Source organism: Xylocopa sonorina, chromosome 11 (assembly GCF_050948175.1).
Source record: "Xylocopa sonorina isolate GNS202 chromosome 11, iyXylSono1_principal, whole genome shotgun sequence".
NCBI lineage: Eukaryota > Metazoa > Arthropoda > Insecta > Hymenoptera > Apidae > Xylocopa > Xylocopa sonorina.
The window spans coordinates 11,126,600-11,150,394 of record NC_135203.1 but is presented as its reverse complement, the minus strand read 5'-3'; the positions used below and the strand labels follow the sequence as shown (position 1 = coordinate 11,150,394).

The window sequence follows — 23,795 nt, the reverse complement described above, 5'->3', positions numbered from 1 at the left end:
TTTCAGGAGCTTGGCACCACCACCGGTGAGTCCGGTCCTATGACGTTGTTTCCGGTATCGCTGGAGAACCGCGGCGGCAGCAGCAGCAGCAGCGGTAGTCGGATCGATCGAGGCGCGAGATCGAGTGCCGTTCGAGCGTGAGAGGGAACACAGCGTAGCATAGAGCGTCATCATGGTGGTGTCTCATCGCGAGAGCAGCATATCGTCTAACATACGGGCGATAATCGAGCAGCTGAATCTGAACCCGGTGGAGAGGAGGCGGCTGATCGATCGTACGAAGCAGGATAGCGCGCGATGCAAGAGTAGTTTCCCGGGCGTGCAGCCCGCGGCGAAGATCAGCATAGGCGTGTACGGGCGCAGGGAGAAGCTCGAGTACGAGATACCTGGCCCGATTAGGCGCGCGTGCAAGCTCGAGGATCGCTCGAGACCGAAACAGGAAACCGGCAACCAGAGAATCTTCTCGTCCGCGATCAAGAAAGAGGACGACGCGGCCGAGGTAAACGATCAGGGAGAAACTAGCCTCGATTCAGGCGTGTCCTTTCGTTCTCTCCCTACGTCGCGTTCGCGCGTATCCGTGAATGCACGCGCGGAGCTTGGCCGTTTTAATTTAGCCTGTAATTGGTTTAACTCGACGAACACGGGCGACCCGTTCGAGATGGGTTACCAGGAAGGCCGTGTCGGACGGTGTAACGAGTGAGTCGAGAGCGGTCCCATAAATTTGCATCAAACAAATTGCCGATGCTCCGCGTGCGTTCACGGATTTCGCGAACCGCTCCCCCCCGATTCCGGCACGTAATAACGCGTTACGTAAATCTGAACGCAAGGACAAGGTCAAAGGCAAGCCGTACGCGTCGTCGATACGATCGGCGTGCAGAGTCGAGGATCGCACGCGGCCAAAGCCGGAGAGCAGACGAGCGATCCCTCAGGCTAGGAAGGAGCGATCCGTTCGGGCCGCAGATACGATCGAGGTAATCGATCAGTTCCCGTGATTTTCACGTTGCTAGAGCCGCGATAGAATCGTTCGATGTCGTGCTCTAGCAGTTTTCACCCGTTTCATTCTAACGCGGATCTATGCCAACCGATATCTATGTACGTATGTATGTATGTATGGTCGAACGATGTAGGATAAAGCGGAGGATGAATCGGGGTTGGGATCTGTCAGGCCTTCGTGCAGGATCGAGGATCGACCACGCTCGAAGCCGGAAACCAGACAAAGGATTCCGCCGATAATGAGAGACTCGACGGTCAGGATCGAGGAGACGATCGAGGTAATCGATCGATAACGAACGACCGGTCCAGGTGTGGGCAATCTTGGCCGCCGTGATTTACTCGTTCACATCCTTCGCGATCATCGCCACGCGGAATCACGAGTCGCATCCGACGTAAACCAGGTTCGCCAGGTTTGCTCAGGCCTGGATTAGCCGTTGATTAATGGAATTGAATTCGATGAAATGTCAAAGGGAACCTCTTCACTCGTCGCGGCGTAACTTGACCGCCGGTTAAAGTGTGTCAGCGATCGACGACAGTGTCAGATCGGTGGCGGAACAGAGAAAAAGAGAAATTCGAGTCTCGTTTCGCGAGACGCGCCGTCCGGGTTTAGAAGCCGACTGAGTTCACCGCGCGATCACGCGCGCTACGACGATAAGTAGCGGGTAGTAGCCGTGTGGGTAGAACAGTAGCAGCGAAACGAAAGCTTTTTCATTGGCGAAGAAGTGTCTTTCGTGACACGGGGCACCTGCAACCGGTTTCGAACGATCACGGTTAACCGGCCGCGCTCGCTCGCCCCGATAGCGGTTAAATACCGTTACAGCCGATGCGCCGAGCTGAAAGCCCCCCGGAACAATGTCACAAATAATTCATTAGCCGGTCGTTGGTCTATTTTTGTTTCTTTTCACGATCGAACCAGTCGTTGGCGTCGCTACGTTTACGCTTCTCTCTCCCTCTCCGTTTGCTCGTCGACAACGATTAATCTCGCTCGATTTCTCGCATTCCAGGGCTCAAAATCGCCAAAGGACACGGTCGACCGTGTTATCCCCGTGGCCAAAGAAGACTTACGTAAGTATCCAGAGATAGTATTTCGCACCGTGTCGTAACGATTGTCATCGAACGAGTTCGTGTTCGTTTTAAACAGCGCAACTGGAGAGCGTCAGCTTGAACCACACAGCGGCTCATCATCGGATTTCGGTGCGACCTAAAAACCGGAGGCCACCGAGGCGCACGGCCGCGCAGCCCGCCAACACGTCCGCATCGACGATCACGACGATCGCGGAGGATTCGTTGGACAGCCTCGACCAGCAGCCGGCCAGCATCAACAGTAACGCGTCCTCCTCCTCCTCCTCCTCCTCCCCAACGGAACAGAAAACCGTGTCCATCGCGAGGAAGTCCTCGAACCGATTGTCGCGCACGTCGGACATCTTCGAGGAGCTGGAGGCGAAACTGCCGAGGAAACCGTCGAACGCTGCCTCGCTGTCCCCGGACAGCTTGGACGCCGTATCAGCGTCGAGGACGAGCGTCGAGGCGAACGAGGAGCAACAGCCGGAGATCCGGTCGATCGTCAGAAAGCCGTCGAATCGGACACCAAAGAATACAGAGATGTTCGAGGAGCTGGAGTCGAAGCTACCGCGGCGGCGATCCTCCAACAGGCTCTCAAAGTCGCCGGACCTCGAGGTGGCCGCCTGCTGGTTCTCCAAGTCGTCGGAGGGCTTCGACAAGTTGATGGAGTACGAGGAGGCGAAGCCAACGCCGCGGCGGCTCTTGAATCCGATCTCAAAGTCGACGGACCGCGTGTCCAAGTCGTCCGACAGCCTGGAAGCCATTGAGGCGATGACCAGCGACGAGTCGATCGAGCGCAGGAGGAGCAGCTTCGAGTTCCGCGCTCGCAGATCGTCGAAGAGCATATCGAAGTCGTCGGAGAGTTTCGAGATGCTGGAGCAGGCGCAGACCGGGACGGAGGGCGTTCAGGAGCTGCAGAAGAGGAGCAGCGTGTCCGACATAAATCTGTCCAGGGGCCAGAGAAGGCTATCGAAGAGCATCTCCAAGTCGTCGGAGAGTTTCGAGAGGATCGAGGCCGGTGAGCTGAAGGACGAGGACGAGAACGAGAACGCGAGGGACAGCCTTGGGGTCTGCTGCAGGCGGTCCTCGAAACGAATGTCGTCCGAGAGCTCGGACAATTTCGAGCTGGACGACAGGCTGGAGAACAGGAGGATCAAGAGGACGCCGAAGAGAGTACCGAGCACCAGCTACGTGGACATCGTCCCAGCGGACGACCAGGAGGAGGAGAAGAGATCGGTTCAGGTCAGGAAGCCGGTCAGGCTTCAGAAATCCTCCGAGAGCTCCGAGCTTGGCAGCACGGACACTTTAGACTCGGAGAGGAGGAACAAATCGTCCGAGAGCACAGAGACTTTGGATAGTCTGGAGAGGGATTTGGATCAGGATAGGAAACAGGAGGACATCGCGGACGCTGAGAGACGCGAAAAGAACGTAAGTTCGCCGAGCGCAGCGTGTCGTTTTCTCTTTTTGTTTTGAGGTCAGATACCAATGGCGTGTTTCTGCTTTCAGGACTCGTGGAGCAACAAACACATGGTGACGTCGCATTCGGACGAAATCTCTGCGGCGGACGGTACCGAAGACTCCAAGTCGTTGATCTCACCGGACAAGTTCTACTGGCGCCAGTCGTCCGAGTCGAAAGAGAACATCGACATTCATCAGCTGTTAGCCTTCACAATAGTTACCAGAATGGCCGACAACGGCAACAACCAACGAAGCTCTGTGATTTACCCTAAGAAGAAGCAACAGATCGCCACGTCGCAGCCTACCTCGCCTGTCGCCAAACAGGAAGACAACAAAATGATATTCGACAATCTCCTCGTCAGCAAAAATGACGAGGACCTACAGAACATGTTGAATGGCAACATATCCGAGGTGTCCACGGACACGAAGAGTTTCAAGGAGAAACTGATCATGTTCGAGAAACTCGGCAAATAAACTCTACACATCTATACGCGTAATTAACAAGAACACAGACATAGACATACACACACATACATAAACACGTGCATCGTTCGATTGATTTCGGCCTGTGTCGAATAGAGGAAAGGACCGACGCGAAGACAAACTGGTCGAAATAATACATAACACCTTTTTTCCTGCAAAACTTTTTTATATATGAATTTCATTCATAGACTGAGCAGGCTGCAGGCGACGAAGATGTACGAACAAAGGTGTTCGATCGGTTAAGACTACAGGAGGGATAAATAACATAAAATTATTTGCCTGAATCTTTTTACAATCTTTTTCATAAAACGTATCGTCGCGTTTCGTACCCATGAAACACGGGAAGAGAAAGAGCGAAAAAGAGAGTCGATACGCGAAGAGATTTTCAGTTCGTTTCGGTGAAGGAAAAGAAAGATCAAAGATGGGGATCGTATTTGGAAGTAATTGTATAATTAATTTGTGAATCGTGTGTTATTTAACTTGTTCCGTTCCAGTTGTTCTTTTGTTTTTTCTCCTCTTCTCGTACTTGAAGCAAAAGAATCGAGTACACAAGAAGGTTTGCCGGCCTCATCCGGATGCAGTATTAGGCGGCGCACGATATCGCAAGGCAATACGCGGCTCTGCGTCGTGTATAGAAATTTTTCTGGTGTTAGAAGCTTAGTGTTTCTTGTTGTATAGTAGCTTAGAGGCGCCAATAAATGTCGTGTTTCGTTCCACTGTGTAAATACGATGTGAAAACCCCGTGGCAGAGTTAGACGCAAGCGCGGGTGAAACGATACGGGGAAAGAAAATGTTAATTGTCGGCTCGGTTCTAGGGGGTGTTTAGTTCGATGGCCAGACGAGCCGTGAGACAAACACAGGGTATGTTGTTAACGAAAACATAGTACGAAATCGTTCATATCTAGAGACGTTACGATAATCTTTGCGAAGCGCTGCCTTTCCGTACCAATCTTGATACTTTCCACGTCGACGTTGAAATCGCGCGAAATCGACAGAGATTACTCTATACTGCGGACGTTTCCTGTTACTTTTCTTCTTCTTTTTTTTCTTTCTTTTGTACGAGTATACGACACGCGAAACGTACTTTCCAATTTTCAATTAACGATCGTACGTTTGGGATTAATACACATTCCACGTGGAGGTCAAACGAACCGTGACCCTTCGTCGTGTATGTTCAAAGGGAGAAAACGGGATTATCGTGGGGTGGAAAAAAGACATTGGAGTGTATCGTCTCTCTCACGTGACGCTACGTGAAAGACAAGATACTTCTTTTCAGTCTTTTAAGTGCCTTAACGAAGTACTGAGGAATCGACTGGTCGCGAATTTCGTTGGATAAGTCGTGAAGAAATGTTTATCACCCCCTTACACGCCCAAACCCCTATCCCCCCCCCCCCCCCCCCCCCACGCTACCTCCCATTTTTAGTTACTCTAGTTGATTATAAACGTCTCAGATTCCAAAAAATACGCATAGATTGTTAGATTAACGAGGTATAAATAGCAAATTGAATTAACCATCACTATAACGTATAAGAACTCGCATAATTGAAAAGAATATAAATACAAATATATATATATATATATAAATATATATACACATAATATAAGAAGAGTAAAAATTCTCCGTTATAATGTAAATAAAGCTGCCATTGTAATTACAGTTCGACAACAGAATATTTTTTTTTATTTTTTTTTTTTCTCTTTATTGAACCCACATCCTGATACGCCGAACACACTGCGCGGACGCATCTTTAAAAAATTACAAAATACCTCGACGCACGAAATTACAATTTTTACGTTACGTTAAATGTGACAATTGAAGAATTCGACAAATGGTTCGCATCTTTCTCGGACACTTTCTTTGTGTGTTACATGTGTATGCGTGTTCGTGCGTGGGGATGGTTCTTCCAGCCCATCTACTTCGGTGAGAGTTCTGTAGGGATCTTGGCGAGAAAAAAAAAAAAAAAGACAGGGGCGGTCATGTGCGACCGTATGCGATGATCTAACGACGCGTAAAACGGGTTGCGCCGTCTTGTCCAATTCGCTTTGTAGAATACGCCTCGTACAAAGGGAGGAATGTATAACAGTGACACAATATTGGCAATGACCGTGCAACAACGAATTCTCTCATTCACGTATATCACGGATATTAAAAGTGTCTCTCGATGAAACTTTTCTACTGTTCGAGCAAACCGAGTTCGTAAGTCGACAACGCAGAACGGCGTTATTGGCTACGAAACCCCGTTTGTTTAGTATACAAGTAAAACCACGAAGAATATCAAGTGCAAGGACGAATAACCGACTGTTGATTCAATGCACGACGGAGTTATCGACTTACGTAATGAGCAAGGATTTGACTAGGCTATCTTACCAAGGCTTATCAGTTTTACTTATCTTCGACAGTAAAAAATGTTGTGCAAATCACGACCAACGTGTAACTTTTTGCGTTGATCGCAACGCGTTAAATATTCCCTCTCCCCAAAAAAAAGAAAAGAAAAAAGATACAAGTCTGATACCGAATGAATCAACGTAATCGGTATTCGTTCCTGCAATTTTTTTAGTATCTTATGTTTCAAAATCACACGTTTGTGTTAAATTACGCGCATTTATCGCGCCACGAGATCTACAATTCGTCGTGCGCATTAGCGGAGTGCATGTTAGGGTTGCACAGTGCTGGCGTGGAGAATTCCATGGCGTATTCGCATCGGTTAGGTTCCGTCACAGAGATCAGTTTGTTTTCTTTGCCACAGCTCAGATTGACCATGGTAGTACGCGCAGGACCGTTCCAGCAGGTAAGACCTCGGTCGAACTTCATTTGAGAATACTTCCGACCCTCTGGGCCGCTCCAATCGTTCCAGTGACCCAGACTGACGTCGCTGCCGCCGGATTTCGATCTTTGCGTCGCTTTCGCGAACATACACAAGGTGTAGACGTACTCCAAGTCTGTGTACTCGAAGCATTCGCCGTCCAGAGGAGCGAATTCGTTTTCAGCGCCATAGTCGCGATCCAATTTCTCTTCGAGCTGCCTGATCTCGGATAGAAGCTCACTCGCGGATCTTTCCGCCGCTTGGAAGTTCTCCCGTGCAACTGCGGCCTCGTCGATTAGAGCCTGTGTCTCTTCGTCGTACTGCACTTGAGATTCTTCAGCTTTCTCTGTTTGCTCCCCACCTGTTGCCTCTTCGCCCTCTGGACCATCGTCCTCCTCTTTCTCATGCTCGGATCCATCTTCCACAGGTTCTTGAATCTCCTCCTCCTCTTCTTCTCCTACTCCTTCTTCTTCCTCCTTCTGATCCGCTGATTTGAACATACCTGAAACCAGAATACCGATATGTTATATAATTCCAACTGAAAGCAAGGGAAACAAGTAACGGAGAAACAACCTTGCTCTAACATCAAGAAGGGCTTGATGTTTGCCCAAGCCGAATCCATGAACTCCTGAAGATTGATCTCCTTCTGATTGTTCAGGAAGAACATTGCCTCCTCTTCGGTCACGACTCCGTTCTTGTCTTTGTCGAACGTCACTCTGGTTTGAAGCTCTGCGATCGTCACAGTACCGCTGTTATCAGAGTCTAGCAGCTTGAAATAGTCCTCGACGTCCGATTCGCGCAATTCCTCCTCCCCTGCCTCCTCAGCTGCGGGCTGTTCAGGTTCAGCCGGCTTGTATTTCTCCAACGCAGCGTTCTCTCGTTCCTCCGCCTGAGACTTGACCAGCTCCTTCTCCTTCTTCATGAGCTCTGCCTCCTCGTAATCGGCGCGTAACTTGACCAAACGCGACTGATAATCGGTCTTCAGTTGCTTACCCTTGCCTACCATCTCCATTCTAATCTTGTTACCTTCCTTGATCAACTCCTCCGCCTTCTGCTGCTCCAGCCTAGCCTCCTTGCCCAGCTCGTAGCAGTTGCTCGGGCATTCCCTACCCGAGTTGTACTCGTCGGTGGCATCGCAGCAATCGCACACGCCGTCGTTCACCCAGGTGGTGGGTATGTAACGGGGCCTGTGACCGGAGTTCTCGCAGTAGAACGAGCCGTTTCTACAAGCAGGCGTGCCGGGCTCGTCGCTCCCGTCGGCGCAATCGCAATAATTGTCGTTCACGTGCGAAAATGGTATCAACTGGCTCCCATCGAGGCACTGGAAGTCTCGATCCGACGGGTAAAGCGAACTTTTCGCGGTTGGTATGCCACGAATTTGTAACACCTTCGAGCCGGCTACGTGGCCCAATAGAATCGACAGATTCACCGACAGAAATGCCACCAAGTATATCCCGTAATTGTTCATCGTTACTATCCTCGGTTCCTCTGTCTACGGTGCGGGAACGTAATCACTCGCGGCGTTTTAAGAATTTAACGGGTGCTTTTCGTCCGGTGAAACCGGGGGGGCCAAGCTTTTCTTCTTTTTCAGGTTCGAAACGGACACGAGTACAAGACACGCACACCCGTGTACACCCGACTATACATCAGCATGGTTTGCGTCTCGCGCTCGAGCTACATAGGTAGACGGACTACGATGCCGAGAAACGTTTTAACCTGTGGCGCTACATTTGCACAAGAGCTTCCAAGTCCGTTCGAGGCGGTTTATTCGGTTGCTCGATTCTACGAGACGATTCATAACAGACGCAGCGTTATCTAATTCTGCCGGCTGAGAGAGCGTAATCGTTCAATAATTAATGTCATCGTTCCCACAGACTTGACCTAAGAAAACGATGGTTATTTTTATATAATCTTTTCAGATATATCGCAATGGTAACAGATTAGATTTTCTATTACGTTCCGGGCTCTTACAATACTCGAATTATTCAGTAATCTCTTTTGATAAAGAAAGAAGAGACAGATAATAACAGTAGATAGGGACCAACCAGTGGCTCGAGTAATCTCTGCGACCTACTCAATTATTCTTTAAACGCCAAGCATTTCGGTGGACGTATGCGCGATGCGTAACGCCGAAGGTTGAACGCATTTCTAGGCAGCGATACGATATTACGAGACAGGCGGTGAGACGACTGGTTTTCTCTGCGTTTCAAAATTTTCATCGGGTTTCCAGGTGTTCGCTGTCCGTTGCTGCTGGTGCGCAGGGAGTTCGCTGCGTAAATAACAACAGTATACGTAGCCCACGATCAGCTTGACATGTGACCGGTTTAAAGTTTCACGGTAACTTCCGCGCGCGACAATAATAATTCGCCTCCTCGCCCTTCCACCAGTTTGGTCCCGAGACCTTGCGCGCTCTAGGTTATGTTGGTGTTTATATATCAGTGCGAACAGATTCGTCGACAGACTTCGTAGACGAGGTTCCCGTTAGGACACACTGTAGTGCGAAATATGAGAGAGTATCGTAACAACTCGTGCATCGTGGACCAGTCGGAACGTCGTTTAACAATACTCGGCTGTTACGCTCCATTGCGCTAATTTAATATACGGGCCAAGGTTTGCGCATTTTAAATAAACGGGCATAGCTGCATATATGTATCAACTCTCTCTCTCTCTCTCTCTCTCTCTCTTCTATATATACATCGTCACGCATCTGCGTTTACTCGCTTTCGATATTTCGTAATCCCGCGGATCGAAATGTTTTCCTGTCGCTCGTAACTTGTTCATTTTCATTCATAGTTTTCACCTCATGATTTGAACGCGTTATGTACGTGATTATATTCAACGCCACGGTTTATGGAACTATTGATATTACCTTGTACTATTCTTGTTTGTAGGTACGACAAGGCAGTGTGATGAACGTTGGATTGTCTATATACGATGGTTTGGAGAAAGAGTCAAGTTCTAATAACGGTCTGGAGAATGGAGGAGGGGGTGCGAAGAAGCTGGCCAGGGGTATATCGCGAGCAACAGAAAACGCAGCTATCGTCTCCTATGCTCGCTCTCAGTTAGCTTCCATCGGATCTTTGGATACGCCGGAGTTTACCTTCTCGCTTCCAGACTTAACCGTCTATCCAGGTATTTTACTTGCGCGATAGTAAGATAATTGCTGTTACTTTCTCTATTATATTCTTCTCTTAATTAAATAACATACCCTTAGATTCGTTTCGGCAATTTTTGGAGAAAGATCTAATAGAAGGTGGCTGTTTAACCTCTCTGGAAGCTGCCGGTCGTTTAAATTGGTGGTGCGGTGGTAAAAATGGTAGCAACAGAGTGTTATGGCCTTTGGCGACATCGGGAGATGGGAATTGTCTTCTACACGCAGCTTCTCTTGGCATGTGGGGCTTTCATGACAGACTTCTAACGTTGAGGGAAGCGCTGCATAATACTTTGGCTAAGGGAGAATATAGGCACGCTTTGTTTAGAAGATGGAAATGGCGACAAATAGGTTTAAACGCAGCTGCAGGGTTATCGTACACAGAGACAGAGTGGTTAACGGAATGGCAAACTATCGTAGATATGGCTTCTCCTAGCCTCAGGAATCAAACTGCTACTTCTTACCAAAGTCTTGAAGAAGTATGTCGGAATTCTATGAACCCTTCCTAAAAACTCTTTGACTTGTTGTTTCATTAAATACTTAAAAGAGATAAAACGTTTCAGGTACATGTATTGGCTTTGGCTCACGCTTTGAAGAGACCTATAATAGTTATAGCGGAAACTATGTTAAAAGATGCCGAGGGTGTAGCTTTAGCACCGATTCCATTTGGTGGAGTGTATCTACCGTTGGAAGTACCACCGTCGCGTTGTCACAGAACACCGTTGGTCTTAGCATATCATTCGGCTCACTTCTCACCTCTGGTGATCGTAGACGGAGCGAGTGACTTCGGAGATAGTTGCAACGAAGGGGTTAGCATACCTCTTGTAGATCCGGACACGGCTCAATTATTGCCAGTTCTGTTTGCGATTGATCCTGGTCCAGAATGGGACTGGGAGGAAGGGTCCCGAGACTTGTTGACTTGCCAACAAGACACGGTAATTAAATTTTCTCGAGAACGCAAACGATAGACATGCGATGCGTATACCTCGAAATATAATCGTAATGTTTCTATTTAGATGGAGATTTTATTACGGCAGTATTTGGATTGCGAATACCAAAATTTCACGTCGGAAGAAATTGAAAGATTGTCCGATACCGACGGTTCGCTTTCGAAAACAGCAAAACAATTGCTAGGTGTCGCCAAACAGTTCGGATCAATTGGAAAATCTGTCAGTAAAAGACTGTGGTCCATGACGAAGAGACCAAAGAGCTTGCCTTCACCGGCAGGCGGACTTTCTACGGAAGGTTTATTATGCGTAAGGATTAGAAGTAGGCGTCACGAATATGTAGATCAGATGCTTCAGAATTACCTTCAATGTGCTCATGCAAGGTATTACGCTGTATCCGTGTATTTAGTTTGTTTTAGAACATGATCCTTTACTATCTTTTCTTTTTTTGTATTATACAGGTACCTACAGGACCACAAAGTTGACGAAACTGGTAGCGAAATGAATTATGGTGCCGGCAAATCGAAATTTTATGCTGCCAGTGATCGGGATAGTCATGCTAGCGTTAGCAAATTATTGCCCATCAATCCAAATAAAGATCGTACACTTTACCTCTCAAGGTAGCTACCCTATATATTTTACAAATTATAATACACGCTATATACACACTTACGAGCCTGGTATCGATCATTTTCTCTCACAGATCTACGTTTTACAATAACCAATCATCGTCTGATAAACCGGGGCCAGAATTAACGAACAGCAACAGTAACTTAGGGGTATGTATTTGAATACAGGTTTTAATCGTGGATCTTGAATAATTGATAATCCTTTCCAGACTGCCGTTAAAGAATGTCGGAATGAAGATTGTCAATTTTTCGGTTCGGCGGAAAATGATTACTATTGTTCACAATGTTGGGCGAATCGACGTTATCGTTAAGAGATCAGTCCCGACGACGCATGACAATAATAACTCTTTTAATATCGCTGGAATTTAATGAAGTGTAATCGAATTTTAGACGTAACACTAGCCATTTTGAAGTGCTGCTTGGAAAAAGTAATCGACTCGCTAGATTATCTTCCCCTTTGCTGTGTTAATTCATTCGTTTCTCGACATTATACCAAGATTGGACGGTGTTCCGATGAGATTCGTCCCCTTTGACAATAAAAACGATGGCATCTATACTAACGGTAATAATAGGAAGGTTGTAAGTGAAGTACATTTATAAAAGCATAATTAATTATTTGTACAATGTTCCGCTATCACGACTGATTGTGGTTAATGCCAGTACCGCGTGACATAATGTTCTACTCGTCATCCCAAAGTATCGCTATTTATTTTTTTCTTCTATTTTTTCGTTTGTCGGTATTCATCGTTTTGAAAAGCATATCAGAGATGTACAGGGTTCAACTATCTCTTAACGTGTACACATACATACATGTGTGTATACTACAAATGCCTTTTTGAGATGCGTAGCTTCTGGAATAGACTCATTTGAAAGGGAGATGTTATATTGTGAAGCAACGATAGACCAGTATTTTCATGGAAGATATTTCCTGACTTTATTGCACGTGCCTTCTCTCTCGCATAATACGAAAGATACGCATAAACATCACGATAATGCTCGATTTATACTGCTGCGACGGGAAAAACCGTTTCCTCTCGCAACTACCTCTACCGCTTTTTCATATAACGCTTTGTACGAGTTAATCGACGCTTTGCTCTCTCACTGGCCTGTTAAGTGAGATTATTTAAAAGAGCGAGGGTATCACATACTAAGATGATAATGAATCGTTCACTATATTTAATCTCGTTACCTGTCGGCAATTGTTCATGTAAAATTGTGTGAGAAATAAAACATATTTTTATATTTCGTGCACTTTAGATTATCCGTACATATATAATGGCTAAAACAATATTGTACATTACTTTATGCAAATTGCTGTATTTTCTGACATAATATACACATTAGTATATTTAATTATATTTATAAAATTAAGAAATATAAATTATTGCCAGTACACAATAATTGCAGACATAATAAATTACAATATATTAGTTCTATTGTAATTTCTTGTATATTTCAGTAGTTTTATTGTAATTTCTTGTATATTTCAATAGTTTTATTGCAATTCGTTTAATATTTCCCACTTTAGAGGTAAGAGAGAGAAAGATATATAAGAAAGCTAAAGGAAAGTACGAGACAGATGTTACCGACCTTACTCTAAAACCCGTGGCGCCATCTCTGTGAAAAGTGCTCAAACTGGTCGCACAGCGTTATCGACAGCGAAGTGAATTACCGACCGGTCGGTGGCGCCATCTCTTGACAGAATACTGAAACTAATTCCCGAGTAGTTTCATCGCTTTCCACAGAGATGGCGCCACGGGTTCTATATTAGGGTCGGTAACATCTGTCTCACTCTTCCCTATAACTTGCTTATATATCTTTCTCTCTTCCTTATCTCTAAAGCGGGAAATACATAATAAATTACAATAAAACTACTAAAATATACGATAAATTACAATAAAACTATTGAAATATACATACCGACAACACAACGTTGTCACAGTAAGAGCACGAATTCGTATACCCTGATCAATAATTATAAATAAACATAATAACTCGATTTCTTTATGTTCATTTCGACTCATTTTGTTAGGTTAAAATCCCTCCTTATTGAATTAAAAAATATAGTTCCTTTTCTATGTGAGAGATCAAAATTGAGATTAAACAATTATTTCTATTCTTCTACGTATCAGAAAGCATTCATGGATCAGATATCATTTTATTACAAACATTATTTTGACTCTAATAGGACAGTGTAGGCAAGTGTATCGTTTCCGTTTCCAGTCGGGTCTTTTGGATTTTCGGCTCGTTTAGTACCGACAGCATAAAACATGGATAATCGTTCTATCTCGAAGAAGCGGAAGGTTTGTGAATTTTCGCAATTAATGGCCAATGATTTATAAAAATATAATGTCCGTTAAAGTAATTAAAGCACGAAAAGGGATATTTCGTTACAAAATAAGCATAAATGACACGTGAAAACTATAGATGACATGGATGCTTTCAGCTGTTTTCGCTTAGTTTACACATACGCGTATTCTTAATATCGTAAATAATTCAAATATTTCAACTTAATATATATTAATATATGTATACCATAAATTGAACTAAATCTGTTGGTGTAAATTATAGTATTTCAAATTGCAATGAATTATATTTACATCAACAAACATATATTGTTAGGTTAGCTTGTAATCATTAACATTCTCCTGTAGAATATAATAATTTATTTAATAATTTTGTTTCTAGTTTGTTGGAGATGGAGTGTTCAAAGCCGAATTAAATGAATTTTTAACTCGTGAACTCTCAGAAGATGGATATTCAGGAGTTGAAGTACGTGTTACCCCACATCGTACAGAAATCATTTTACTGGCGACTCATACACAAAGCGTGCTCGGAGAAAAAGGTCGTAGGATCCGAGAATTGACGTCTGTCGTACAGAAACGATTTAATTTCAAAGAAACGCAGAATATTGAATTATATGCTGAAAAAGTTGCGACTCGGGGTCTCTGTGCCATTGCTCAAGCAGAATCCCTGCGTTTCAAGTTAATTGGAGGTCTTGCCGTGCGAAGGTAAGCATAAAATTTGATATAAGTTATTCAGATGCCTTCTAAACTATTATTTCTATTCAGAGCTTGCTATGGAGTCCTTCGTTTCATTATGGAATCTGGTGCAAAAGGTTGTGAAGTTGTTGTTAGTGGCAAATTGCGTGGACAGAGAGCAAAATCAATGAAGTTTGTTGATGGTCTGATGATTCATTCGGGTGAACCTACCAACGAATATGTCAACACTGCAACTCGTCACGTACTCCTACGACAAGGTATGTTTAGTAAAGTGATAAAGAATTCATTATAGGTAAATAATGATTTTTCACTTAAATTATCATTTTTTATTAGGTGTACTTGGTATCAAAGTAAAAATCATGCTCCCGTATGATCCTCACGGCAAGACTGGCCCCAAGAAACCACTTCCAGATTCTGTTTCCATTGTTGAACCAAAGGATGAAATATTTCCTTCGCAACCAACATCTGAGGTGAAAGCATCAAAGGATATACCACAACCAACACCACTTGCAGTGTAATTTATACAGAAATGAAAATAAACTTTTAAAGAAATGTTTCATTCTTTTTGTTAACATTAATAATATCCAATAACAGTAACGAGGACATGAACATGGTTAAACATTTTTCTTTATAATTATAACATAATAAAAATATATTTATTTATTTTTATATATTTATTTATGAAAATTTCAGATCCTATTCACACCAGTATTTTGCATGTTCATGAATATAATTTACAATATAACTAGCACTAAAAACAATTATTGCTGTAAAAACTAGATTATTGTTTTGCCATGTAAGAAAATGAAAAACATCTTATTTAACATTTTCTTTAGTATATATTGAATTTTTTCCAAAACCAGACAAGTGTATTACTACAAACAACTAAGCACATTTGAATAAAATATATATCAATATGAGTTACTATTTTCATATTTTTTACTGTCGATAAGAATGCAAATCCTTTCTACAGATATGTAGTTATTCAAAAAGTGAGTGGATAGGTCAAAATTAAAAATGAAACGAGGGTAGAGTAAATTATAATATTATATAAAATGTTAAAACTTCAGATCTACAGTCTAGCTTGTCCTTCTCCCTCTCTCATACGTATATTATTACTTGTAGTAAATAAATTTTAAATCTAATTTACTCTAATAAGTTAGATGAAATAACTTCTTGATGTAGGTATTACAGAAATGAGCACAAGTATACATTGAAATTTCACAGTTACTTGATTGTTTCCAGACATTTTAAATAACAGATTGTAAGATTTTTTTACATTTGCACTCTTTTATCTCATTCAGTTATACGAAATTATTATTACATGGACCCTAGAATCCTAAAAAATCTGTTTCGATAATGTAATGTATTTATTTAAAGTGGGAAAATATTACTGACGAACAGGAGCCATTTGTTGTGTAAGCAACAATAGACCTTCAATTATTTGTCGCACTATAGTTGGGACCGTCGGTTTCCTTGAAACTGAACTCAGTCCAGTTCTGATCTCATGGAAAACATTGCGAGTAGAAGGATTTCTTTGCGACGCGAGACGGAATTTTAAAAATTGGAAGTAAATAAATGGCGTCAACAGTCCAGCACGGCCGCTGTAAAGAAACAGAAATTATTTAGATATATTGTATTCAGAATATTAACTTTAAAATGATTAATACGTGTTGATACATACGTAAGAACAAGGAAAACCGTAAATGGCAAGATCATTATCTCGGATAGAGCGCAAACACGTAAAATGTTTCGCGCTTGGAACTCCACTAAGGATATTAAAAGACGTGCTCCCCACCAACTGTTTTGTCCCAAACACTTAATTAAAAAATGACAAAATAAATATATACTTCCATAAGGATGACTCTACATTTATGCTATGAATCAGCACAAGAAGCTGAAAGTTTCTTACTTACGTCGAGTAGTGTAAGAGAATAACTAGCAAAATGCATCAATGCGAATAAAAATACAGGAGTTAACACCACTGATTGATAAATTTAAGAAAAATAATTCAAAACCACATTCTCTCCATAACGAAGTCCCCTGTTCCTAGAAATTCCTTTATTAGCCTATGTATTATCGAGTAAAAAGGATACGTGTAACAGGAGCTGCATATGAAAATATCAAAGAATAAAATATATAATGGAAAGAATCTTCAAGAAGTAAATGTTCCAAGAGCTCTCTATTAAATTGAACACATGGTATCCTTTGGTGAAGCCGTAACGCACTAGTTACTGCATTACTCATTAACGCCTTATAATAAATATTATAGGAATTACTGGAACATATAAAATGTAATATTTAATTATTCGATCTATACGATAAAAAGTAATAATAAATAACGTACCCAAATATAGGAATGATATAACCAATAGTAAAGATAACAGTGAAAAGCCTTGTAACCCATAATCCAACTTTAATTTTATTATCGATAACATGTTGCCTTAATGCAATCCAACCTTTCTCCGTATGCACTGAACTATCGCCTGACGTTGCGCTCGCTGTATCTGCCATTCTGTAAAAATTCCAAGAATGTTTCAGGGATATTTTTAAACCAATTTTCCTATTCACCTGGTACACATTCAGAACAGTTATTTCAAGACCATATTCCAAAACGTGTAAGCAATGCAAATCGCGTTCCGTTTTCTAAAGTGAAAGCAACCAATTTAGAATAAGATATTGAATATACAATGCCTCGAGTATCGACAATCGAAATTTAATAATAACACTGCACAACTCCACTACAGAGAATGCAAGATTGCACGGTCATTTTCTCATAATATCTATGTAGCATAACCAATTTCTTGCTTAAACAATAGAAAGATTTATTTTCGAATACAACTAAATTAATGAATCTTGAAAACACAAAACATATACATCTAATTCATTTATAAGAAACTTACTTTATACGGTGATGGAATGAACGTTTGCTTTTTTTCTAGAAATGTTAATTTCCGCAGACACCTATACGAGCCTAAATCACAACGGATTCAGTAAGCAAAACATCCACGTATAATTCGCTATCTACGTATTATTTCCTGACGTATCTTAATAATTACCTGAGAGTTTCGTGTTTAAAACTTTTAATTTTTTTGGTAGATGGCGCGGACGGCTCGTGTACATATTGTGCTCCATTGGCAATCGCCCCTCCTTCTCAACTTCTCGTTCCCTACTGAATTTTAAAGTAACAATTCTTATAATTGAAAGAATGTACAGTATTCAATGTCTATTTTTATATTTATAACGCAATGCGTTACTCAAGATTACAATTCCTGCATACAAACGTCATTTGACGCGTGTCTAATTAAATATATTTATATGCTCTTCACGTTTTGTCGACATCCTATTACGGGAAGCGATTTAAAGTGACTTAAACCAATCTCAACTTATCAAGTACGATAGAATTGAGAATATTTCTTAAATTGATCGCATCCTGTTTTACATCTCACTATATCGATAATACAGAAAATGACGATACGATAGTAAAACGTTTCGTCATTAAATTCTGAGTCTTGATAGAATAAAGAAAAGAAAACAAATAAGTTCTCGAATGTATTAATAATATATGCAAATAAAAATCGCCGTTATTTATATGCTAATTTGTTAGAAAATCATGTCTCGACTAAGAGTCAATAATTCGATATGCAGCTTGCGACATAAAATTATGTAAAATTAACAGTTTAATGGAGAAACAATGTGACCTTAAGTATAATTATGTCAATGTCATGTATCACATAAAATCATCGACTTTTTGTAGCTTGTAGCAATATATATAAAAAAGTATTTCTTCTTTTAATCAAGTAAAGACTACAAATGAGAAAAACAACTTTACATACTTTTTATTTGATAAATTCGAATATAAAGTGATAATTAGAATAATTGTTTCTAGTTGTAGAACATTGTACAATTAAAATCTTTCTACCATAAATTGATAAAAACGTATTTTAAATCATGTAACGGTACTGGTAATTATCGTTTGAGTGTACGCATGTACATACACGTAAAAAGTAGCCCAAGAGTGAATGAGAAAAAGCGGACACACTTATCGTGTCTGTTTAAGTTCTTCGCTTGAGATAATCGCTTTAGCAGTGCCACATTTCGCCTGTCTGAAGTATTATATAATAATAATTGAGAAATAGAAAAAATTTAATTTAGAAGAATGTTGTTTGTCGGTTTTGTTTGTACTGTGGTAGCAAGTTATATCGTGTACCGTAACTTTCAACAAAAGTTACCTTTACTGTTCCTGAATATCTTGTGGAAAACAAAATATATTATATTAGCAGTAACAGATGTTAGACATGATAGGAAAAATGCAAATAATAATAAAAATGGTAAGTGTGATAAATATGATGTCTTTTTTTTTCTAAAATTCATCATGCACAAAATATATTTTGAAAATGTCGCGCCTACGTGTATTCTACGATAATTTCTTTCTCGTTCTTATATTCGAAAATTTACTATTTTCATCAAACAATCGCCTAATCGTAAAAAATAAAATCAATTTCATAAACTTTACCCTAAAATTAACAATCAGTGTTATGATATATGCGCGTGTAATACGTGTAAATATGCACGTGTGTGTTTATGTATAAACATAATTATTTCATTTGTTTTTAAGACTGCTTACCACAACCAGGAAGAATTGCAATTGTAACAGGGGGATCCAGAGGAATTGGAGTTGAAGTGGTGAAAATGTTTTTGGAACTTGATATGGAAGTAATAATTGGTACGCTTATAAGTAAATTAAATTTAAATTATTTAGAGGATAATTACTTTTCCAACTCTTAATACAAAAATTGTAAAACTTTACCAGGTTGTAGAACACCTTCTGCAGGTGAGAAGGCTATTCGGGAAATTAGAGAGTCTGGTGTTAATATAGGTCAAGCAAAGGTATACAAGCTTGACAATGCCTCTTTGAAATCTGTAAAAGAATTTGCTGCAGAAATAAAGAGGGATTACAAACAGATTCACATTTTGGTTAATAATGGTAAGAAAAAGAAATATAATATAAATATATAAAGATATATGATTTAATTAAAAGTTGATGTTATCTTATTTGTAGCTGGTATAATAGCTCATTCTTATCAAGAAACAATAGATGGTTTTGAACATCATTGGGCTGTAAATTATTTATCACACTTTCTATTGACAGCACTTTTGTTACCACTATTAAAAGCTGGTGGACATCCTGAAAAATCTAGTAGAATTGTTAATGTTAGCTCGTGTGCCCATCTTCTTGGTACAATTAATTTCACTGATATCAATAATAAGTACAGTATCTTTCTTTTGCTATTATATTATATATTATCACCTTTTTGTTGTCACTAATATAAATTGTTTTATAAACAGAAACAAATATCTTAATGACATTGCATACGCTCAAAGTAAATTTGCACAAGTAGTGTCTACAAACATGTTGCAAGATCTTTTAAAAGAAAAGAAATATTATGTACAAGTTTATTCTGTACATCCTGGTGTAGTAGTTACAGGCCTTTTCGATCATTATTATATTTGGAGATACAAATCACTTTGGCAATATTTATTCAAGGTAAATATAATAAAAACGTTGTTATCGTTAATAGAATAAATAATAATGAAATGATTTTTTAGACTCCCAGACAAGGAGCTACTTCCGTTGTGTATGCAGCTGTAAATGAAGCAGTGGAGAATCGTGGTGGTACATATATTAAAAATTGCCGTCCCGCACTAGTTAATCCCGATGCATTGAATTTCTCAATTCAAAAAAAGTTGCTTGAATTATCTCTTCAACAGGTACAGCTAAACGATTTTTTCCAATATGTTCAGTGAAAATATCAAACGTAATTATTAATTTTATTGACTTTCCACTTAAACGTATTACGTTCGTCTTATATCGTTTAAAATTCACATATGTATTGTTAACAATAGTATAGTGCACAGTGATTGCAAATTGCAAATTTACTTCCCTTCACTAGAACTGTATTAATCATGTAAAAATCACAATAATTTTTATGTAATACAACATACAACGACATGATATATTTAAAGTAAATATAATATTTGTTTATGTATGTTAAGGAAAAATTATACGAAATATTTCATTATTTACCCACACTTGATTGCAGTTTAATATTAGATTAGTATAAACTATCTGATGGTACAGATAAACTTCAATATACTTGAATAAAATGTGATGCTATTTTACAACTGTCAGATTCTCTAATTATGAAAGAATGTAAAAAGTAAATACATAAAGTGTAAACCAATTTTCCTAAAATGCATACAAGAAAAATGATTATATATAGTAATTTATATAGCTATAGAAAATATCTGAGATAATACAACTTATGGTTAATTTTTTTATATTTAAAATACAGAAAAGTATAAAGACTAGAGTGATGTGCTAAGAAAATTGTGTTATTGGTACAATAGTACGAGCAACAAATATCTTATTTTATAAATATAAATAATAATATAAAAATCTCTAAAATATAACGTTAAACAATACACAGACGGAACAAATATCATCTCCCCTTTGTTCAAGAATTACAGATAAAATCTTAAAAAATACAACAAAAAAACTTTGGCTGTATAAATGCTGTTAAGATAATCTGAAAATCTTGTGTGCCTATTATAGCAAGCGATGATAAAGTAAAAAAATTATATATAATTTCCATTACAATAATGCTAATATCGTGAACATACAGAATTGTTTGCCGTTTAATATCAAATTTTAGTTGATTTCTAAAGCAGTATGCTAAATATTTATGTGTATACTGTAGGTTTGGAAAAATTCTAGATAGTATTAGGCTTATAATTTTTAGTAAAAATCTTATATTCATAATGACTTCACATTCAGTCACTAAATATGAAATATCTATTTGTACTTTTCGCGACATAACAAAAAATACTTAGATACCCAAAAACTGAGGGTTCAATTTATTTATTATTCAAACAGTGCAATCATAAAAACCATAACAAAAAAAACTTTAGTCAATATCTATAAAAACTTATTTGCAAACAAATATTTATCAACATACTTAAAGTTCTTCTTTTAATTTGAAATAGTAAATACTTTTTTTCGCAACAAAACTATCGATATAATTTGTATGATATAACACTAGATGCTAACATGTAATATCAAAGATGCCATAATATTAGAATCTTTCTGTTTAATTGTAGAAGATCGACTAATATTGCATTCAATCTCCATGTGATCTTCTCTATAAAAACTGTATGACAGTGTTCTACATACATATTTAGCAACTGAAATTATGCATTTGTTGGGTGTCTTAATAATAGATATAAAAGTTACTTAAGAAAGTCGACTACAACCACAGTTACTCGTATCACCGATCGATGTTGTTTTTCCATTTATTGAAGTTGCATTTGTTTCATATCTAGGTAATTCCTTACTACGTGCTTGCTAGAATGACATATTATTTTAGCCTTGGATAAGTTATGTATAAGAGTTTTCTTTCAAGGAAGGAAAGCATTTTGCTTTATTACCTCCATGAGTTCAGCTGCTATTTCCATGAATAATCGTTCTACATTTTCTGCTTCTTTGGCAGAAGTTTCCAAAAAGTACATTCCATGTCTCTGCGCAAAATCTTCTCCCACATGTGTAGGTATTTCTCTGTCTTCTCTGTCAATTTTATTGCCTAAGGAAGGAATTAATTGTACAGAAAGGAAATATATTATATGCTATACGGTACTTTGCATACAATGCTTACCTACTAATATCCTAAGAACCTTATTACTTGCATACTCCTCGATTTCTCTTAACCAGTCAGGCAAACAATCGAATGTAGGTTGACAAGAAATATCATAAACTAAAATCAAAGCGTGAGCAGATCTATAATAACTTTGTGTTATCGAACGAAACCTTTCTTGTCCAGCAGTATCCCAAATTTGAAGCTGGAATCGGAAAAGAACAATATTAGCAACGGCGCAGAATTACTCTGCCAAAATATAACTATATATACAGTGGATGAATCATAACGTATTACATCATACGTATACCTTAACTTTCTCATTTTCAACTTCCACAGTCTTAATCATAAAATCAACACCTATTGTTGCACCTTGACCAGGGGGAAATAAACCCTATGATCAAAATATAATTAAATATTACCTAAAATATAATACCTAAAATAAAGTCTCTAAAGGAACTATCCATATAAGGAATTATTACGTTAGAAAAGCAGATGGGAGAGTTTACGTGGAATTGATGTAAATTAATGAAATTTACTCATTGCAAAGAGACATTTTACACGTCCTTCCCAAGAAACAATGCGAATTAACTAATGACACAGGTGCATATGCATAGATACCTGGGTAAATCTGCGCACGAGGCAAGTCTTGCCGACGCCCGCATTTCCTACGAGTACTACTTTAAAGAGAAATTTGTAATCCTCCATCACATCCGTACTGTATTACGGTCGGAAACCCTGTATAAAACTAACGATGCATTTGCAAACGCGACACGTACAATTTTCGCAACTGTTCAATTTGACAACGACTCGGAAATTTTTAATATACACTTTTTCATGAAATTCACTCTTTTTACAATCGTGCGAAAGAACCTTGTTTACGACATCATCCTACGTTCCATGTTTTTCTACCACTTATTGGATATGTAACGTTTCATTTTTAATACGCGTGCTTAGCAAAAATCGTAACCGACTTTCTAGACTTTCTGCCATTCTGTCAAAAAATGACGTTTTCTCTCGTCCCCGCCATTGAATTGTGACGTTATCGCGATTTAGAAATCGTAAAGTTGCATATGAATTTAAAAAGTCTGCCTCACTTTTTATCGCTCGCAAAGTGAATAATAAACGTGTCGTTCGCTTCCTGGCAACAGAATAATAACAAATCGATATCGAAATATTGGTAAAATTCAATAAATTATTTTATATATTCAACAATTGGTACTTAACAATCTTATATGATATAATTTTCTGAACGATGTTTAACTTTACCTCCGAGACAATGCGTAAAACAACGAGAAAGAATTTCAAATAAATGCCACGATTAATAATAGAATATCTTTAATCGCAGATAATGAAACATCGGTAATTGTCTCAACATTTTTTTGTCGTTCGATACGAATGAATCTTGAGCAATCCTGGTAACATGAAAATCCTCCTGTACGCTCCCATTTTGCTCACTAGCGACGCAAACGGACGACTGTGAAAATCTACTATACTAGGCAAACTGATACTGTTGTATTTTGCAACAGCACCGGTGATTGGTCGTTGATCGAAATTCAACCGACAGCGTAGGAAAAT

The 23,795-nt window shown here is 39.7% G+C and overlaps 8 protein-coding genes across 13 annotated transcripts in view; 4 read left to right on the top strand and 4 right to left on the bottom strand.

Annotated features, from left to right (window-relative positions):
- LOC143429010 (uncharacterized) overlaps window positions 1-4,046 on the top strand; it is a 46,763-nt gene extending 42,717 nt beyond the window's left edge. The window contains exons 1-6 of one of the 4 annotated variants that reach the window (XM_076904360.1): window positions 108-496; window positions 825-968; window positions 1,125-1,268; window positions 1,995-2,055; window positions 2,132-3,480; window positions 3,559-4,046. In XM_076904360.1, the coding sequence (XP_076760475.1) occupies window positions 173-496; window positions 825-968; window positions 1,125-1,268; window positions 1,995-2,055; window positions 2,132-3,480; window positions 3,559-3,984 (2,448 nt within the window). In that variant the 5' untranslated portion in view covers window positions 108-172 and the 3' untranslated portion in view covers window positions 3,985-4,046. Of the gene's footprint in view, window positions 1-107; window positions 497-824; window positions 969-1,124; window positions 1,269-1,994; window positions 2,056-2,131; window positions 3,481-3,558 lie in introns of those variants that run through there. The other 3 variants (XM_076904362.1, XM_076904361.1, XM_076904363.1) reach the window with 3 other exon arrangements.
- The window catches only part of LOC143429015 (uncharacterized), a 134,734-nt gene extending 129,051 nt beyond the window's left edge, over window positions 1-5,683 (bottom strand). The window contains exon 1 of the mRNA XM_076904368.1: window positions 5,672-5,683. The gene's annotated coding sequence lies outside the window, so the exon portion shown is untranslated. The remainder of the gene's footprint in view (window positions 1-5,671) is intronic.
- Rps3 (ribosomal protein S3) overlaps window positions 1-15,078 on the top strand; it is a 66,923-nt gene extending 51,845 nt beyond the window's left edge. Inside the window, exons 1-4 of one of the 2 annotated variants that reach the window (XM_076904370.1) lie at window positions 13,681-13,827; window positions 14,213-14,535; window positions 14,596-14,783; window positions 14,860-15,078. In XM_076904370.1, the coding sequence (XP_076760485.1) occupies window positions 13,795-13,827; window positions 14,213-14,535; window positions 14,596-14,783; window positions 14,860-15,044 (729 nt within the window). In that variant the 5' untranslated portion in view covers window positions 13,681-13,794 and the 3' untranslated portion in view covers window positions 15,045-15,078. Of the gene's footprint in view, window positions 1-13,680; window positions 13,828-14,212; window positions 14,536-14,595; window positions 14,784-14,859 lie in introns of those variants that run through there. The other variant, XM_076904371.1, reaches the window with a different exon arrangement.
- On the bottom strand, window positions 5,646-8,339 carry Gcs2beta (glucosidase 2 subunit beta). The gene is made up of 2 exons (XM_076904364.1): window positions 7,371-8,339; window positions 5,646-7,299 (listed from the first exon to the last, which is right to left on the bottom strand). Exons 1-2 carry the CDS (start codon window positions 8,263-8,265, stop codon window positions 6,614-6,616), a joined length of 1,581 nt encoding a protein of 526 aa, XP_076760479.1. The 5' UTR covers window positions 8,266-8,339; the 3' UTR covers window positions 5,646-6,613.
- Window positions 9,035-12,766, top strand: LOC143428900 (OTU domain-containing protein 7B). 2 transcript variants are annotated; one of them, XM_076904169.1, is made up of 8 exons: window positions 9,035-9,134; window positions 9,689-9,929; window positions 10,012-10,427; window positions 10,512-10,883; window positions 10,965-11,278; window positions 11,357-11,515; window positions 11,599-11,674; window positions 11,734-12,766. In XM_076904169.1, the coding sequence occupies exons 2-8, from the start codon at window positions 9,707-9,709 to the stop codon at window positions 11,833-11,835; spliced, it is 1,662 nt and encodes a 553-aa protein (XP_076760284.1). In that variant the 5' UTR covers window positions 9,035-9,134; window positions 9,689-9,706; the 3' UTR covers window positions 11,836-12,766. The 2 variants fall into 2 exon arrangements, with proteins under 2 accessions (XP_076760284.1, XP_076760283.1); XM_076904168.1 differs by lacking the exon at window positions 9,035-9,134 and adding an exon at window positions 9,283-9,407.
- Window positions 15,079-15,685: 607 nt separating the features above from the next.
- Kr-h2 (transmembrane protein 33-containing Krueppel homolog 2) lies at window positions 15,686-17,580 on the bottom strand. Its single transcript, XM_076904366.1, has 6 exons — window positions 17,430-17,580; window positions 16,874-17,041; window positions 16,623-16,804; window positions 16,443-16,510; window positions 16,211-16,344; window positions 15,686-16,130 (listed from the first exon to the last, which is right to left on the bottom strand). Exons 2-6 carry the CDS (start codon window positions 17,038-17,040, stop codon window positions 15,917-15,919), a joined length of 765 nt encoding a protein of 254 aa, XP_076760481.1. The 5' UTR covers window position 17,041; window positions 17,430-17,580; the 3' UTR covers window positions 15,686-15,916.
- A 993-nt stretch (window positions 17,581-18,573) lies between these two features.
- Window positions 18,574-20,334, top strand: LOC143429013 (retinol dehydrogenase 11). The gene is made up of 6 exons (XM_076904365.1): window positions 18,574-18,857; window positions 19,145-19,252; window positions 19,340-19,513; window positions 19,589-19,796; window positions 19,876-20,074; window positions 20,137-20,334. The coding sequence occupies exons 1-6, from the start codon at window positions 18,686-18,688 to the stop codon at window positions 20,332-20,334; spliced, it is 1,059 nt and encodes a 352-aa protein (XP_076760480.1). The 5' UTR covers window positions 18,574-18,685.
- Window positions 20,198-23,276, bottom strand: LOC143429017 (ras-related protein Rab-30). The gene is made up of 5 exons (XM_076904372.1): window positions 22,839-23,276; window positions 22,528-22,611; window positions 22,239-22,422; window positions 22,015-22,166; window positions 20,198-21,931 (listed from the first exon to the last, which is right to left on the bottom strand). Exons 1-5 carry the CDS (start codon window positions 22,923-22,925, stop codon window positions 21,821-21,823), a joined length of 618 nt encoding a protein of 205 aa, XP_076760487.1. The 5' UTR covers window positions 22,926-23,276; the 3' UTR covers window positions 20,198-21,820.
- Between the last annotated feature and the right edge of the window lie 519 nt (window positions 23,277-23,795).